At 46.9% G+C, this 17,483-nt stretch overlaps 1 protein-coding gene across 2 annotated transcripts in view; it reads left to right on the forward strand.

Annotated features, from left to right (window-relative positions):
* The window catches only part of NUP107 (nucleoporin 107), a 528,088-nt gene that overhangs the window by 82,381 nt on the left and 428,224 nt on the right, over positions 1–17,483 (forward strand). For both annotated transcript variants that reach the window (XM_085653472.1, XM_085653473.1), the window contains exons 8-10: positions 6,408–6,456; positions 6,854–6,925; positions 7,135–7,223. In XM_085653472.1, coding sequence (XP_085509598.1) covers positions 6,408–6,456; positions 6,854–6,925; positions 7,135–7,223 — 210 coding nt within the window. The remainder of the gene's footprint in view (positions 1–6,407; positions 6,457–6,853; positions 6,926–7,134; positions 7,224–17,483) is intronic.

Below are 17,483 nucleotides of genomic sequence, written 5' to 3' on the forward strand. Positions count from 1 at the left end.
CCTGTGGGTGGTTCCTTTGATTCGTCCTGGGACAAGCTTCAGATCCGAAACCATTTCATCTTCAACCGTCTGGGCACTTTGGACTTCGCTTTGGAAACAGGAACTGCAACTGGGAAGACTTCTGCTGCTCCTGATCTCATCTTCCTGCTAGTCTTCTGCGTCGTCTGTGCATGTTCTCCATACAGGTTCTTCACCAGGCCTGTGAACATCCAAGACACCCGAGGAATATCCCTTCTGCAGGCACTGCAACGAAGCTGACCGGTTTAGTGTTTGAGTTCGCATGGACTACAAAAGGTTTAGCATCAGAGGTGGTGATTCTGCGACTCCCTCGAGGCCTGCACTGTCTTCACAGAAAGTTTGAAACCAGTCTCCCTCTTCGGAACTGCTGGAGCAATACCCCTGTGCATCGCAGCGACTTGCCGTTGCCAAAGCTTGTTGACTATCTTCACCAGAGATCTTCGGGCTCCAAGAAGCTCCAACATACCTTGCTACCAAGATCTTCGCCCTCACCGCATCCTCTGCACGATGGGCCTGCATCACTGGTAAGCTGCTCGAAGTCCTCTTGCCACTACTGTGCCTTCAGCCTGTGGGTTCCCTTGAGGATCATCTTTGGCTGAAGTGGGCTCCTCTGCTTGCTTGGGGCCTACTCTGACTTACCTGCTTGTGGTGAGTCCTGTGGACGTTGCTGGTCCCGACACTGCACCTTTTCCGTCTGCCATGTTTGTTGCCGCTGCCAGGGCTTGTTGGTGCTCCCACCGGACACCACCTCCCAGGCTCTTGACATCTGACGTGGGACAGCTCGTGAACGGCTCCTGGTCTTCCACCGCGTCGCCTGGTCTGCACAGCTACAGCGCCAAGATCACCGTCAACTCTCCTGCATCTTCCAACATCGGTGGGCATTCGTCTTCCGTGCCTCATGGTCACTCCTGAGTGGCGCAGACTCTTGCTTCTGCTTGCAGGTACCTTTCATCCTAAATCCACTCTTGGGTTCCACCGTACTCTTTAAACTTCTTCGCTAGCGACATCTTTTAAAAAAAAAAAAAGCTTTTTATTTCGTGGTACATTTAGCTGCAATACACAGTACAAGCATATGTCTCATACATTTTTGTTCCGCACACTTGAGTTGTTACGACATGTGATCATGGTATGCTAAGACATATGACATAGTCCAGATAGTGAAAAACCGGATTCACCTTCCCTTTATTTTATTTTTATTTTTCTGTTTGCAAATAAGCAACCACAGTTGAGTTTACCAATATGCATAGAACTGTACAAAATAAATATTCCAACCCAAAAGCACACAAACTGGGCAGCATATGGTAGAGCAGTGCTAGAGTGTCTAGCATCTAGGACCAATGAGATTTTATCTTTATATCCATTCTTCCTGTACTGCTGATGGATCCGCCAGCGGCATCTTTACCGAAGTCCTCCATTGTAGTCTATGGCGGTTTCCGACGTCACTTCGCACCTATGCACCCGGCTTCCCTGGAGTAGGTATCCTGGTACCCGGGGTATCCACGGATGCGGTGGCTCTCCAACCTTCCATCTTCCATGGGGTTTCTTCAGGGTCCTCTGGGAAGGGTCCTTCTTAAAAACTGCAATGCGAGTTACCCATTGACTTGTGTTGATCACGCGGTTGTGTTCCCACTCAGCACACGGCCTCCGTGGGGTTAATGGGTACTTACCTTGGGTGGTTCCTTGGGTCCCCTCACTTTTATGTCTTCTGGGTCCAGTCTCGCCTTAGGTCGTGGTTTGCTTTCCACTTTCCTTAATATATGGTTTGGTCTCCCCTTGAGACCACTGTGTATTTGCGCTACTTACGTGTTCTATTGTTGAAGTATTGTGTGTATTGTGATTATATCTCCGGGTAGGAGATATTGCAATGTGTTAGTGAGCGTGTTTAATAAATGCATATTTTTATAACTACACTGTGTGGTTATTTTTCACTTAACCTATACTATATGATTAGTACTGGTACAACAAGCTACTTTACACTCCTTCTGGACCAAGCCTGAGGCTGCTTTCCACATCTACCTCTATGACCATTAAAATCACCATAAAGGTTGTCTGGATTAGTGCAAGGTGCTTCACTTGATAAGTGTGCACCATATACTAAGCCAGCCTCCCAACAATGGTGAGGTCCCAAATATCAGTGGCATGCTTGTAGTGATCATATGTTGAGCCACAGGCTGTCTCATTGCTCGAAGCAGACGTGGCAAATGTGGTGGTGGTGATTGTCAACGAGCATGCAGGTGCTTGGATGTTGCAGGAGAAAAAACAGTGGCAGCAGGTAAAAGGTCCTGAGGTTGATTATGAAGAAGTGTGGCAGCAGTTGTTACTGAGTCTGGGGTTCATGACTTGCTCAGTAGCTGTGTATCTGGTTGTGGCGGGAGTGCCAGGGTTTCTAGCATAGATGGATTTTCCTTTAGTGCGCCTTTAACACTCCAGTGGCATGCCGGCGCTGCGGCCTCCATTAGGTAGGCCTTGGGGGAGGGATGGGTGCTTAGTGGTGGTAGGTGGGGCAGACGAGAAGCGATCAGAGAGAGGCGGCAAAGTGGGTAGGAAAAACTGCCAAAACAAGAGAGCGAGGCAAAATACAATGAAACTAGGCAGTAACACAAAAATCAAAGTACAGAATACAAATACAGAATACAGAATACAAAATGCAGAATTACAGGAATCACAAGAGGCAGGCAAAGCAATACCACAGAAGCGTAGGACCTGCTGTTTGAGGCAGGAAGGGGAAGCTGGGTCAAAGGATTAAAGGGGGAGAGGGCGTGGCTTAATGGCTAGGGTGTGTGATTTGAAGCTGGGGAACCAGGTTCAAGTCTGGCGGGAGGCCCAAACATCCTGTGATTGTGGGCAAATCACTTAATGTCGTTGTGCCAAAAAAAATGAATGTGCTCATCTGTAATGCAACTGGTGCTCATGTAAAGCGCTCTGATACCTTCGGGTCGAGTTTGCAATATATAAAGCTACAAAAAATAAGTTACCTTTTTTTGTCAGAGGATATAATTTGACTTCTATAGGTCTGATAAATCAGATGAGACATATATATTCCTAAACAACACTTAGGGTTGTGATTGTATACATTCTTTACCTCATTTGGTAGAACATGTGGAGAGGTATTAAAAATGAAAGTATCTGTTTTCAGATAATTTACTTTATATTCTCCAACTTCCTGAAAAGTACTAAAAAGTGTTTGAGTGTTGCTTTCATTTGTCCTATCAGTTTTTAAGAGTAAAATCACGTCTGCATAGAGTTTCAGTTTAGCCACATTATCATTTGTGGGAATAGATAGTGCTATCCTTATGGAGAGCTACTGCTAGAGGCTCTGTGCCAAAAACAGACAAGACAGGATAGAGACCATCTCTTTCTTGTACTGCAAATTACCTTTAAAGTTTCTGATTTTTTTCCAAGTTGATAATTAAATTTGCCTGGGCGGCCTTGTACAGATTACTTAATGCTCTAGTGGGCTGGATAGTGAAACAAATGCACTTCATATCGAAAAAAGACGTTCCCTCCTAACAAGATAAAATGCTTTTTCTGTGGGCTCTATGCTACTCAACAAACGCACTACACGTGACCAAACGATTTGGGTGTCTATGCAGGCCAATGTTAATGGGACTCTTCGAACTGTGAATATGCTGTATGTACATTGTATGTTGTACTTTTGGAAAATAAAAAAAGCTTTTTCTGCATCCTGAAGCATAGCTTCTGCAGGAATTTTCTTACGGGTAAAATATCTATAGCTTCAGTTAAATAATTGTTAATGTTATGTAGCTGTTGAATCGCAGTAAATCAACTTTGATCTTTCTCAATCAACAATTGTGCAACTTTGTTTAGTCTGACTGCCAATAATTTTGCAAGAATTTCATAATCTGCATTTAGTGGAGTTATCATTTGATATCGGTTAAGGTACTGTGAGTTTTTACTCATTTAAAAAAAGCTAACCTCTGTTCCTCTATCAAAGGATTGAGGTATATTACCATCTCTTAAAATGTAATTAGCTAGTCGGGTTATACATTTACTCAATACCTCTTTGGATGTTTTATAATATTCCACAGGATAACCATCAGTCATCGGTGGAAAGGAAGGCCCAGCAAATAGGTACATTCCCTGGTCTCAGTAAGGTGGCTTTCCTAGTCATGACCCAATAAGGCCTACTTAGGAGTCTATGGAGGAGGCAAACACTTGGCATAAACCTTCTGCCAGTTTCTTCCATTTCACTTTTCAGAAAACATTTTAAAAACATCTATTCACAACTTAATATACCCTAGGACTCACTTCAGACCAAAGGCGACTTACCCAAATTTTTTGGCACAGCATCCTACGACTAGGGCCAATAAGTAGATTCATTTGGCAGAGGAGCTTGAGGAATATGACTGCTCGCACCTAAGTCAGGAAAATCTGTCCATGACCAAAAAAGGTCTGAGATTAATCACCCCATTCCAGGGAGACTCCAGAAAGGTGCTATGTTTTTTCAGAAGCTAAACTCTAACTGTATCTACTCTAAAAAGATTAATCTTTGCACGTCTTTCCACCACTTCCAAGTGTGATATTGAGTAGTGTGGGTGCAAAACCCTTTTTCCTCCACTGCTGTACAACAAAGGAACCTTTCTCAGGCTATCAAAGGTATTTTTATGGTTGTATGTAGGCACGAGATAACATTCCAAGAGTTTTTCTTCCTCCAGATAAAAGGGGATTTCCAGAAGTGTTGATTGTTAGATTATCCCACTTGTTCTTTAACAATTTTTCTGTAAACAATAACGTTAGTGTATTTTTCAGAGTGTGTTGATCTGCAGTTAGGCACTGGTACACTCCAAATACTTCTTATGGGAAGGTGCTGTTCTCGTTTTCTACCAACAGAATGCTTATCAAGTGTAAGGCATGGCCAGTGATGACTGGGTCCAACTAATAAACAGTTTGTGATGAACTAAAGTAAATGGCTTTATTTTTGTCATTGAGCTCTTGGCAAAATGATAAATCTGTTATCAAGTGCTGTCTTCCATCTGGTATGTGACATGATTTGTTAACTGGAATCTGCTTGGTTGTCTATATACACACACAAAAATGAATTGTCCATCAAAACCTAGTAGGCAAGCATCACGTTATTGGGCAGCTTTTTTGTTTACTTTCATTTAGACACCTGGATTTTGAACCAGTTGTCTCCTGCAACGTTAAACTAATAACATGAAAAGTCCTCCTTTGCCAGATGGATACAAAAACTCCAGTTAGTATCTTCTGTCAAACCACACTTCATTGGTCTTGTGGCTAATGTAGTCTTAAGAGCTCTTACTTCGTTTTTTGCTTAAAGATTTATAGGATTTTTACAGGTAACTGATGTTTTCATGCTAAAAATATTGTGGCGATGTGTTCCTCATACCAGTCTCGTTCTTGGCATGTGTACACTAATGCTGCTTGTCTTGCATCTAGAAGGTCAGGTAGAATGGGGTGTAGAAAGGAGGTTAGTTTTGACATAGAGGGTCGTCGCTATTCCATCTTTCTGTATTTTGTCTGTTGTGGCTAAACGAGCACCTTGAAGCCATGTCATACAGTGATGCTAATTTTATAATATGGTAGACTGCCTTTACTATTGTACTTCAGCTCAGTGAGTAAGTGACCGAGCTGCAGTCTCTCTTCAGCAGAATCCTATATACTCGACTGTTCCAGAGGGATATGGTTGTTTTTAAAACACCTCCCCCACGAACCCAGCATTTTGTTCTCTTACTGCTTTTAACTGAATCTTTGCTCAGAGGAGGAAAGAACATATCTTAAGGCATATGAGATAGGCGCTCACATACTTTGTAAAATGAACAAGGTATTTTTGTGACCAGTAGATAAACTGTTGCCTGGAGTGGCTTGAATGCATGCTTACAATGTGGCTGCCTTTGGTAGCCACGTGTGTTATTATTTGCACGATGAGCTGCTTCCTCTCAAACTCATTCAAGCTGATGCTGTTTCCATGAAGACAGCACCAGTGACGTTATCATGCTTTTTGACCTGCAGGGCTGCTATATGCTCTCCAGCATGTTTGTGCCTATATTTTGAAAAAAAATTAAAAGAAAAGGAATTGATCTAAATGGATTATATGGCTGTTGTCGCATGTGCCTTCAAAGTGTTTTTCTTTTGAAAAGAGCTCTAAATCCTCTTACTTGTGTGGATCTATCCCATCAGAACTGTTAAACTAGGAATACAAGCATTATTATGAGTAGGAGTCTGTAACTTCTTCTGTTACTCATGTTTAGCATTATCGGTCAGTGAATTGTTTATTGTCCAGATGCTACGGCTTCTTAAGACTTTCACTTATGAACAAGTAAAGTGTGAACGGCATGTGAAAATTATTAATATTTCTGCTTGTAGATAGATGAATGTATTACATATTATCCATCTGCTTAAATGTCTAGAGACCGAATACAGTCAGCTCTTGAAGACGAAACCATGTTCGAAATTGCAGTAAGTCTTTATTTTATTTACCTTACAGTTGAGAGAAATAATCCTTTATGTGACATGTCTGTCTTCTATTCCGTTTATATGTTTATTGTGTTTCATATACAAGTCATTAAAATTTGCAAACCACTATGACTCCAGTTGACGACCTATTGGATAAATTATAACTTTTCAACTTGCTCTTGTTGCCCCAATCTTGTGGCTTCATCTAGTTGTCCCATTTCCACGGTACTCGTGCATCATTTTTGGAATACTGTGCGATCTCTGCCAGGTTTCAGGTCTAGAAATTTCCAGTTGCACACAGATTTGCTCAACATATTCATTAACTCACCGACCTATCTGACAACTATACGTTTGTCTTGTTAGAAATCTAATTTTCTTTGTCCACCATTTTTATGCTTAGGCTCCAAATGCCAGTGAAAAGACAGTTGTTGAAAAGCTGTTCCAGAGAGATTCACTTGTTCGGCAAAGCCAAGTAAGACATTCAGTCATGAATAATCACAATGATGCGATGTTCCGTGAAGTAAGTGTATCCTTACAGTGCAGAATGTTGCTGTTGTATGTAATGCAGGAGGCCATTTTTTTAAAATTGCTAATGCTTTGGTGTTTTATTCCTATAATATGGTATGGACTAAGATTTGTCTGTGCACCCTCTAAGCCTTTATTCAATTCTTCTAATTTCAGCTGGTGGTGGATTGGCTAGAGAGCATTGCAAAGGATGGGGTTGGTGATTTCTCCGATAACATTGAATTCTTTGCTAAGTCTGTATACTGGTAAGTTGTGCAGTTGATGATTCCATTTCCTCATGTTGCAATGCGTCCCTTTCTTGCAGGTCAGTATAAAATGATGACCTGGAATTGTTAGATCTAATCAATGCCCACTTGTACATTCTTACCCGAGAAGGTAACCTTGTTAACTAGACTTGAAACTGAAGTCTCAGATTTTTTGATCACGATGCTACAACAGAATTAAATCTTACCTATTTTGATCAGCTCTAATTACTAAACCCACCTCAGTAGGAATTTCCCTCTTTTGAGGATTATGTGGGTGGACTTCTTTAGCTGAAATAAAGCGGCAGCAGTTTTTTAATGAGTACATTCTGAGTTTAAAAAGTGCTTTTCTGTGTCTTGTAATAGTGCTATATACAGACTGTGTCCAGACTGGGTAATTGGCAGCAAAATATAATGCACTTTCTTTGCACAGGTTTGGTTGGTATCGAAGCTTTGTATAGACCTAGTGTATGAATCACTAATGGGAAGAGGCTTACTTACCTATGTGGTGATGAAGAATCATTGAATTCCATAACTGTTTTTTTTTTTATATTTCTTTTTATTAAACAATGTCGACTGAATCACATCAATTACGTACAAGCAGGCGACTTCAGCCTTCCTCGGTAATATCTTATACATTTCAAAATATGTTACAATTATCATATCTATACGGTTAAGGGGTATCAAGAGTCTCTTCATCAACTTGCTGACAAGGTGGGGAACAAATATCACCTCTATATTGTTTCCAGGCTCCCCATACCTTGCTCCACTTCCCAGGGCATCCCCTGCCCACAAAAACAGATTTTTCCCTATACATGCACCAGTCTAGATCTTCCTTCCACCTCCCCAATAGGGGTGGCCGACCAGTGCACCACAGCTGTGCGATGTTCCTTTTTGCAACCATAAACACCAGTGTTGCCCACTGCTTAGTGTAAGCGTTGAGGTCTGTAGGCTCCTAGATGTTTAGTATACATCTCCGCGCCTCTAGCGGCATGTCTACACCTAGTACTGTCCGCATTGTGTGGAGGATGTGTCTCCAATACGCTTCTATCCATTGACAGTTCCACAGTATGTGGATGAATGTCCCTAATTCTCCACACCCCCGTCTACACTCTCCAATTTCTGCCCGTCCCATACGAACCAATCCTTGTCCCGTCACATAGGTCCTATGAAGTATTTTAAGCTGCACTAAACTCAGCCTGGCCTGGATTACCACCACCCTTGGGGAGGAGACCGCCTCCTGCCAGGCCTCGTCATCCTGTTCTAGGCCTTCACTGTTCTACTTTCCCTTCAGAATCTGTAGTGGATCGTCCATGGTGTTAATTAATTTCCTATAAATGAGGGAAATGGTTTTCTCTGGGATGTGTCCGTCCAGCACTCTAGCCTCCAGTGGGGAGGCCTCTGGGAGCGCCGCATCGCTAGGGATTTGAGCAAGTAACGCATGGCGGATTTGGAGATAACGGTAATATTCAGTATCCCTCAAGCTGTATTGTGTTTTAAGGGATGCAAATGGCAGAACCGTGCCCTTCCCCCAAATGTCCTTGATTCGTGAGATCCCGATAAGATCCCACTTATCAAAACCTTTTGGATTTCCAGAGGCTCCCCAGTTTCTCCGAGTTCCACATCGGAGTGACCAGCGTAAGTTTACCATCTCATTTCAGGTGCTTATTTACAGCATGCCATGTCTGGATGGTGTGTGCTGTAGGGCTAGTCAGTGGGAACCTACTGGGTTTGGCGTACAAAGCCCTGGTATAGTCTTGCCCCCTGGAGCAGCCACCTATGCATGGCATATCCGGGATCATCTGGGCTGCCATATATCCCGTGATTGATAGCTGCTAGCTGGGACGCCCAATAATACCTTTTAAGGTCGGGAAGACTGATACACCCATCGTACCAGTTGAGGGTCAGCTTTGAAAACGCTATGCGGGGCCTGCCATCAAAGAGAAGTTTGCTCTGGAGACTCTCAATTTCTTTTAAGTAGGACGTTGGGACAGAGTCCATCGTATTTTGGAGAGCATACACGAAACAAGGGAGGGCCATCATCATAAAGAGGAACGCCCTTCCCAGCATGGAAAGAGGAAGGGACCTCCAGTGTGCGACATCGGTTTTATGTCGCTGCATGGGCGGGTCCAGATTACGGGCGAAGCGCTGTCTCGAATCCAGCGTCACATAGATTCCGAGGTATCGGAAACCATCCTGCACAATCTGTATTGGGCAACTCAGCGGTATCAAAGGCGGGTCACCCGTAAGGACATAGATTACAGACTTGGACCAATTGACAGTGAAACCAGAGTATCTTCCGAAAATAGCTAGCACATCCAAGAGACAGATCAGGTATGCCCCTGGAGCAGTGACGTAGAGAAGGATATCATCTGCATAGAGGGAGATCTTGTCCTCCCAATCCTGAGTCCACCTCATTCCTCGGATTGATCGGTCTTGCCTAATCCAGGCTGCCAGTGGCTCAAGTGCCAATGCAAAGAGAAGCGGAGACAAGGGGCATCCCTGGCGAGTGCCCCTGCTCAGCCGGAAGTCCTCGGACTTCCGGTTATTCACCACTACTCGGGCTATCGGGTCGGAGTATAGGAAACGGATCCAACTCACGAATTCCGGACCAAGTCCGAATTTGCCCAGCACCGCAAATAAATAGGGCCACTCAACCATATCAAATGCCATGGTAGCATCTAATGAAACCAGAGCCGCCGGTTCCAGTATGGTAGGCGTTCTACTCAGTACTCCATGTAGGCGGCGCAGGTTGAGGGCTGTATTGCGATGTGGCATAAAGCCTGACTGATCTGGGTGGACCAGCGTATTGATTACTTTAATCAGACGCGTAGCTAGCAGTTTTGCAAGGATCTTGGGCTCTACAGAAGTGATATTGGCCTGTAGGATGTGCAGCTCTTTCTAGGTTTGCCTTCTTTATGTATGACGACGATGTTGGCCACCCGTTGGTCATATGGAAGCATTCCTCTCTCTCTGCTCTCTATCAGCATAGCACAGATGTGGGGGGTGAGTTTATTAGGTTTCAGCTTGTACAATTCAACGGGAATACCGTTGGGCCCTGTGGCTTTCCCGGAGCTCACTCCCCTGATCGCCTGCGCTACCTCCTCGTCTGTCAGCGGGAACTCCAAGTAGGCCCTATTCTCGTCCGAGAGTGTGGGAAGTCTTAGGTCTTTGATCATCTCGCTATTTTCTTCTTCTGTGTACCTGCCGGTCGTACTATATAACGAGCGGTAATAATCTGCAAACGTATCTGCGGTGGCCTGCAGCTTGGTAATAGGATTTGAGTCGTCACCCTGTATCTCCGGCACCAATCGCGACGCCCACTCTCTTCTGTCTAGCCACGCTATCAGCTTTCCTGCCTTGTCCCCTAGTTCATATACTCTGCCCTGGACCTCTTTACTCTGCACCTTTGCTCTATCCTTGGCAATGCTATTAAACTTGTCTTGCCTCAACTTCAGCATGTGAAGGTTTTCAAGGGTCACTCCCTGGGCTATCTCCTCCTCTGATTTCAACACGTCCTCCTCTGCTCTCGTCAATTCTGCCTGTCTGTCCCTCTTCATCCCCGCAATCAGGGAGAGAACTTCTCCCCTAATGACTGTTTTGTACGCCTCCCACAGGGTCTGTGCGGAATCGACGGTGCCCCCGTTTTCTTGAAAGTAGTTATCAAAAGCCTTGATAACATTCTTACGGGTAATCGGATCTTTCAGATACCATGGGTTTATTGGGGCTACTCCGCCTACAGTTGTGTAGTACAATTCCATTCTAAGCCACACAGGGGAGTGATCAGAAATACCCCGTCCCAGATGACAAATCTCTTGGATAGTATGGACCTGTGCCACTGGGACAAGGATGTAGTCTATGCACGACAGACTGTGGTGTGCGCTCGATACGTGTGTGTATTGTGCCCTGTCAGGGTTATGCGTCCGCCACCCATCCACCATCCCCACTGTTTCTAAAAAGTCTGGCAGCCACCTTTGGACGGGTCTAAGTTCACGCGGCGGGTGCCTGTCAATCTCACCGGCCATCACCGCGTTGAAGTCTCCCCCCATTACCAGGATACCCAGTGGAAATGTTAAAATGATGGAGCCCAGATCCTTGAAAGTGTCTGTTTGTATACCAGGCGGAACATATATAGAGACGAATGTAGCTGTCTTTCCTTCCCATTGGCCTGAAACCCCAACATATCTGCCTCGTACATCTGTCCACGAGGTCTGTATTGTGAAAGGGAATGAGTTCTTGATTAGTATACCCACCCCTCGTGACCCAGAGGTGAATCCCGCGTGTGCCACCAGTTTGTACCCTCCTCTATGTAAGGCCATGCATTTATTTCCGACTATATGTGTTTCCTGTAAGAGGACTACATCTGGGGCATGTCTCCTAACAAATTGGCTGACCATCCCACGCCTAAGTTTATCCCCCAGCCCGTTTACGTTCCAACTGAGGACTCTGACCCCTGAACCCTGCTTACTACTCATTGTTGTGTCTTTGCGGAAGTCGCTCTAGTTCTGCTGTCCATTTTGGCGGTGTCGAAAAACTCAATGCAATAACAAACTCAACTATAAAGAATATTACACATCCCCCTCAACTCTCCCCCACCCCCCCCCACCCTGCACCCCTTCTTACTGGGCCCGCCCATCACAAACTGGCAGAGTGCCTGTCGCCCTATACCCTAACCCTAAGGAATAACTAAAGGTAGTAACGAGGAGGTAGCCAACCCTCCGCCCCCAGGACCCCTCACTTCAATAGCTAATTGTCCCCTGAATGTCTTTTAGTAGTCCACTGCTGTCTGTATTAGTTTCACTTCTATGGAGACTGTGTACAGCTTATGTTCCAGGGATTCCATTTTATGCTCCAGGGAGGACTTGAACCCGTCTATGGCGGCCATAACATCCTGTAAGGTCAGTTCCGAAGCGGAGCTTATGGAGTCCCCCCCCGTGCCCCCCTGCTTTCAGTGTGTGTGTCCCTGGTCCGTTGGCGAGCCTTTGGGCAGCGTGTAGCAGTCTAATTTATTGGTCTGGACCTGCCTGTTCCCCTTGTTGACCCTAGACTGGGACTTCTCGGCCTCTGCCCTACTTGCCATTTCTCCACCCGGCCTCTGGGTTCTCCAGCGGTGCTTGTGTCTGCGTTTCCGCGGCGGGAGATATGGTGTCCGTGTGGGCTGGGTTCCCTCTACTCACGCACTCCCTCGTAATTGTGAAGGCAAATATTGCAGCTGCCCGCCCTTGTGTCTTTGGCCTGTGCCCCTGGCCGAGTAAAATCACCTCGGATATGTTCCTGCTGACTCACGTCGATAATTGAGGCTGCCCGATTTCAGTTCTGGTCTTGCTCCTCACTCTCGCGCACAGGGACAAAGAGGAGCCGAAGCACCGGCCGCTGACCCCCGCTGGTCCCAACGCTGCCCAATTTCCGCTTTGGCCCTCGCTACTGCCGCTACGGCTCTGGCACTTCAGCACTATGCCCCCGAGGGAGCAGTGGCCCAGAGGAGCGGGGTGGGTGGAGGAAAGACTCCTCTCACCACTGCAATTGTGCTCGCTGTCGATGGCATTGCTCCGACCGGCGACTCTGTTTCTGAGCGAGGCACAAACGTCGGGTTTTCGGCAACCGGCACCGCTCATGTTACTTTTGCTATCGCGGGCTATTCAGGGCAGGATAGCTGGCAGGATGTAGGGTCCCGGGGACGGTAGCGGCAGAGCTCGGATTTCAAGCAGCCATCTTGATCCGGCGCCTGGCTCCTCCCCCTCCATAGCTGTTTTTAATCTCCTGTTCACTATGCACTTTGCTAGAGGTCTACAGTCATTAGTATCTGTACATTGAAAGCCAGGCTGAGATCCCTCCTCCCTATTCATTGTGTTAAGGACTGCAGGAAAGACCTATATTATAGTTTCCACTTAATTGACTGGTTATGGAACAAATTTATTGTTTTATAACCCACATTGTAGATAACAGAAGGGACCTGCATAGCTCGGCCCCCATACAATGTTATAGAACACTAATGCAACAATAGCAAACAAACCCGCTTTCTCCCCTGGTAATACTCATTCCGCTATTGTAGATCTGAAAACAAAGCAGATCGTTGACTGTTTAAAGGTGAAAGTCTCCTTAGGTTGGTTTGTATATTGACTTGCTTAAGATATTTTCCTAGAAAGTCTCCATAGGTGCGGGTTTGGCTAACTACAATTATGTAACCAGACTTCAATCCCCCTGTGTACATTTCCTGTCCACCTCTCCCTTGCTGACTATCCTCAGACAGCTCCATCTTACCACGGATGCTGCTGAAGAAGCCTACCTAGAGGGAATTCCTACTTTTATCTTCTTCCTCTACACACTGCAGAAGGTAGGGCCTTCTCTTAACCGGCAGCCAAATCCTGGAACGACCTCCCCCAGTATATCTGGACAGCAGCCCCACTTATGGATTTCCACAAGAAACTGAAAACCTGGCTCTTCAACTAATCCTTGCAGACCCCGCACCTACTCAGCCACAAAATACCCTCACGGGTGGCAAGTTTTGCGCTTTACGAATCCATGTTACATTACATTGCTACACGATGGCAATACCCTTAAATACAGATGCCCAAGAGATAGCCATGATGCTCAAAAGCAAAGTTCCTGGGCATTCTGGCAAGTTTGAAGAGATTTGTGGGAGGATGTGAAAGAAGATCTAACTAGAGTTCTCCAAGGGCTACGTGATGACCTTGCCCAAAAGTATAGACTCTGAAAAAAGATGTGGATTGTCTTGGTGAGATGGTGATGGAATTGGAAACAAAATTGAATTAAATAGATTGTTTTTGTCCTCAGTAACAGAGGAGTTACTGCCACTAAAAGGTCCAACAGAAGCAGCCTTCTTGAGGTCCCACGACCTTGAGAACAGCTCCAGGTAGAAGACTATTAGAAATTATAACCTGGTAGTGGGAGTGGAGGGCTCGGACCCTTGGACCTTTGTCATAGGCCTGTTCTTCACTCTTCAGCCATGCTGAGATCACACTCAACAGGAACCATGGTGGTGAGTCCAAAAAGGGCAGTCCACAACCAGAGACCAAAAAATGTCCTGGCCAAATTGTTATTTTACTGAAATAGGTGGAGGTTCTCGAAAGTTGAGACTCATACCAGTTCTACCATGATGTCTCGATGGCTTGCCTTCAGAAAAGGATTGCTTTCAAACCAAACTAAACAAGATCACCAAATACATTCCAAAGGTTATCCCTAATCTCACCACAGGGGAAATAGAAGCTTTGAAAAAATTGTAGGAGAATGTCAACATCACTATAAAACTTTGTGACAAAGGCGGAGGCATCATAATAAGGATACCCCTGTCCAAACAGCTAAAATATAATCCATGTTGCAGGTACCTGAGCACTATAAAAAAGCCAGAGTGGGAATTGAAAATACAGATTGAAAGGCTTACTCATACAGCGCTACACAATAGTATAGTATGTGAAATAGAATGTGAGTATACAGAATCCAGTCACCCCAGCCATCTATGGCGTTCCTAAAATGCACAAAGACACAATAGATCTCCCTATGCGTCCCATTATTTAATCAATTAATTCACATACAGAGCCAGTATCCAAATATGTGGATACATATTTGTGTCCTCTGACAGAGCTATCAGTCCTATGTGAGAGATACTGGATATATGATAGCCAAGATAGAGAACGTGCTTTATAATCCAGAATGAGAAATTCTATGGCAGGACCGGAGGCTCCGATTATGCTATTCCTTCTTCGCTTTATTAACATACTTTTTCCACAGCAGCCAAAAAAGAATAATAGAAACAACTGCATTTCTATCTTTAAACAAGAAAAAACGATTTGGGAGAGCAACCACGAGCACCAACACAGTCCGCAAACTACAGCTCCCATCAGTCTCAGTCCCATTCCAACGTAGTCCTTTCTCAGTGTTAGCCTCCAGTAGAAGGTCTGCCACATCCGTTGTCCCTCCTCTTTCTTCGCTGCTCCGCAGCACCAGATAAGTCGTTTTATTTACCTCCCGGGTTTGGGTGTGTTTAACGTGTTTCATATGTAGATTTTGAGACCGTTCTTGCGGTTCTCACGTTCACTTGTTGGGGGTTTTTCCCTTTCAGATTCCCCGGTTCCGCGGGAGCGCTTTCGCTCCTTTCGCGGACTCTCCACTTTGCGGTGCACTGTTGCCGCCACCAGGGGGAGCTCGCGCGTCTCGTTGGTCCCACTTCGCATCTCCGTGATTGTCGGAGCGCGAAGCGAGACCAGCGGTCCGACGAGCCTTGTCCCCAGCGCCGCCACACCAGAACGCCCCGGTGGGGGTCCGTATTTCCCCGCAATTAAATTCAACGCCCCGGCGGGGGTCTGTATAGCGGCAGTGCCGCGGAAATCGCCTACGGGCATTGATTCCTTCCGCACTTTTCAGAGCTTTTTCAGCGCGCTGGGTGGCGGTTGGGCCCCGTCACTCTGTGGGGGCTGCGCGCTTGAGGCGGGTGCGGCCTCTATTGCGGTGGATTTGCACTGCCTAAATCTTTCGCGGTCTGCCAGGCTGCCCACATATAATCGGGGGGTGTTACTGCCCTTCATTGTTGAACCCCCTTGTTACTCCAAGGGGAGGCTTGCCCTGTCACTTTGGGGAGTGATTGCCGCCAGGTTTCTTGTACGGGGGGCTGATTAGCCATGAGCCACTCAGTTTGTTGAGGAGGAGCAAGTTCAGTACTTGCCCTTGGACGACCAATTTTTTGAGGCGGTGGATGATTCTATTTATAGATGTGTGAATGAGGTGATGGGACCTATGGAGGAGCGCCTCTCTAACCGCATTATTGCGGAGTGCGCAAGATTGGCTTTTTCCCAGGGTTCCCCTTCCACCCCTTGGGGGAGGGGCCGCCTGTTCCTAAAAAGGGTCGCACGGAGGGGGGTTCCGGGGAGCCGCAGGGGGTGGACAGGGACGCGTTTGACCGTCTCAAGCGTGCGTTTCTGGCGAAGGCGCCCCTGTCGCCCCCGGCGCCATCCCCGGCCCCAACTCCTGCAGCGTCCGTGGTCCCGGATTCCCCCTCCCCGGACGCAGGTTCACCGGTGGATTCGGACGAGGAGGAAGGGTCTTCGCGGTCCTGGCGTCCTACTGGCTCTGTCGCGGAGTTGCCGCAGGATGCCTCGGGCATGCTCAACCCGGATGACATCATTCATCCGCGGTCGGCGGCCTGGGCGCCCGGTGACAAGGTGGCGAAGTTTGTGGTGAGTCGCCTAAGGAAGCCCTTAGAGAAGGAGGCTAGAGGTTGTCTGCGGGCGGAGTGCCCTAGGCCGTCGTTGGACGGGAAGGTGGCCCTTACACCGGAATTAGATTCCAAGATGGCAACCTTCCTGGCCAAGTGTATGAAGGATCCCCGTAAGGGCATTGACCGTTCCTGGCGCTCCTGTCAGGATAAGCTCCTCGACGTGATAGGGCCCCTGACAAAGATTTTGGATATGGCCGAGGAGGCCAAGGCAACAGGGTCCTCTATTTCCCCCGACGTTCTTTCGAACTGGGCACAGCGGGCGGTAGTCTTTCTGGGCAACGCCAATTGTGCTCTCTCGACGGAGCGGCGACGTTCTTTCCTGATTAAATTGGACCCCAAGCTAGGCGACTTGGCTTCGTCCGAGGCTGGAGCGGTTGCAGCAGGGGGGCTTTTTGGCGAGCCGTTTGTGAAGGAGTTGGGCAAGTTTGTGGCCACCTTCACGAGTTTGGACAAGGCCCAGTCCAATATTAAGCGGGTCTTTCAGTCTCGTTTTTCCGGCGGGGCCGGTCGTGGCAGGGGCCGCGCGACCGGCCGTGGCGGGCAGCAGAACCCTGGTAGGGGACAAGGCTCCGGACAAGGTCAATATAACACCTCCGCCAACTTTAATAATTTCTACCCGACCAGAGGGCAGAAATTCCGGGGGCGTGGAGGTTACAAGAACACCGCCGGAGGATCCGCAGGTGGTGGTAAGTCTCATTTCCCCTTCTCAAGTTCAAATTGGGGGCCGGCTGGCTCACTTCTGGGAGGCCTGGGGTGCCCTCACGAGCGATGCTTGGGTTCTGCAGACCATTCGGGGGTTCCACATAGTTTTACGATTCACCCCTCCAGGCAAACCTTCCACATCCTATAAGCTTTTCCGTGGCAGATGCCAGTCTTATAGACGAGGAGGTGTCCGCTCTGCTCCGCAAAGGGGCAATCTGTCGGTCGACCTTGCATCCCCAGGGCTTCTTGAGCAATATCTTCCTTGTAGAAAAGACGGATGGGGGGCGCAGACCGGTCATCAATCTGAAGGAGTTCAATGGCTGGCTGGT

Source organism: Triturus cristatus, chromosome 4_1 (genome assembly GCF_964204655.1).
Source record: "Triturus cristatus chromosome 4_1, aTriCri1.1, whole genome shotgun sequence".
Lineage (NCBI taxonomy): Eukaryota > Metazoa > Chordata > Amphibia > Caudata > Salamandridae > Triturus > Triturus cristatus.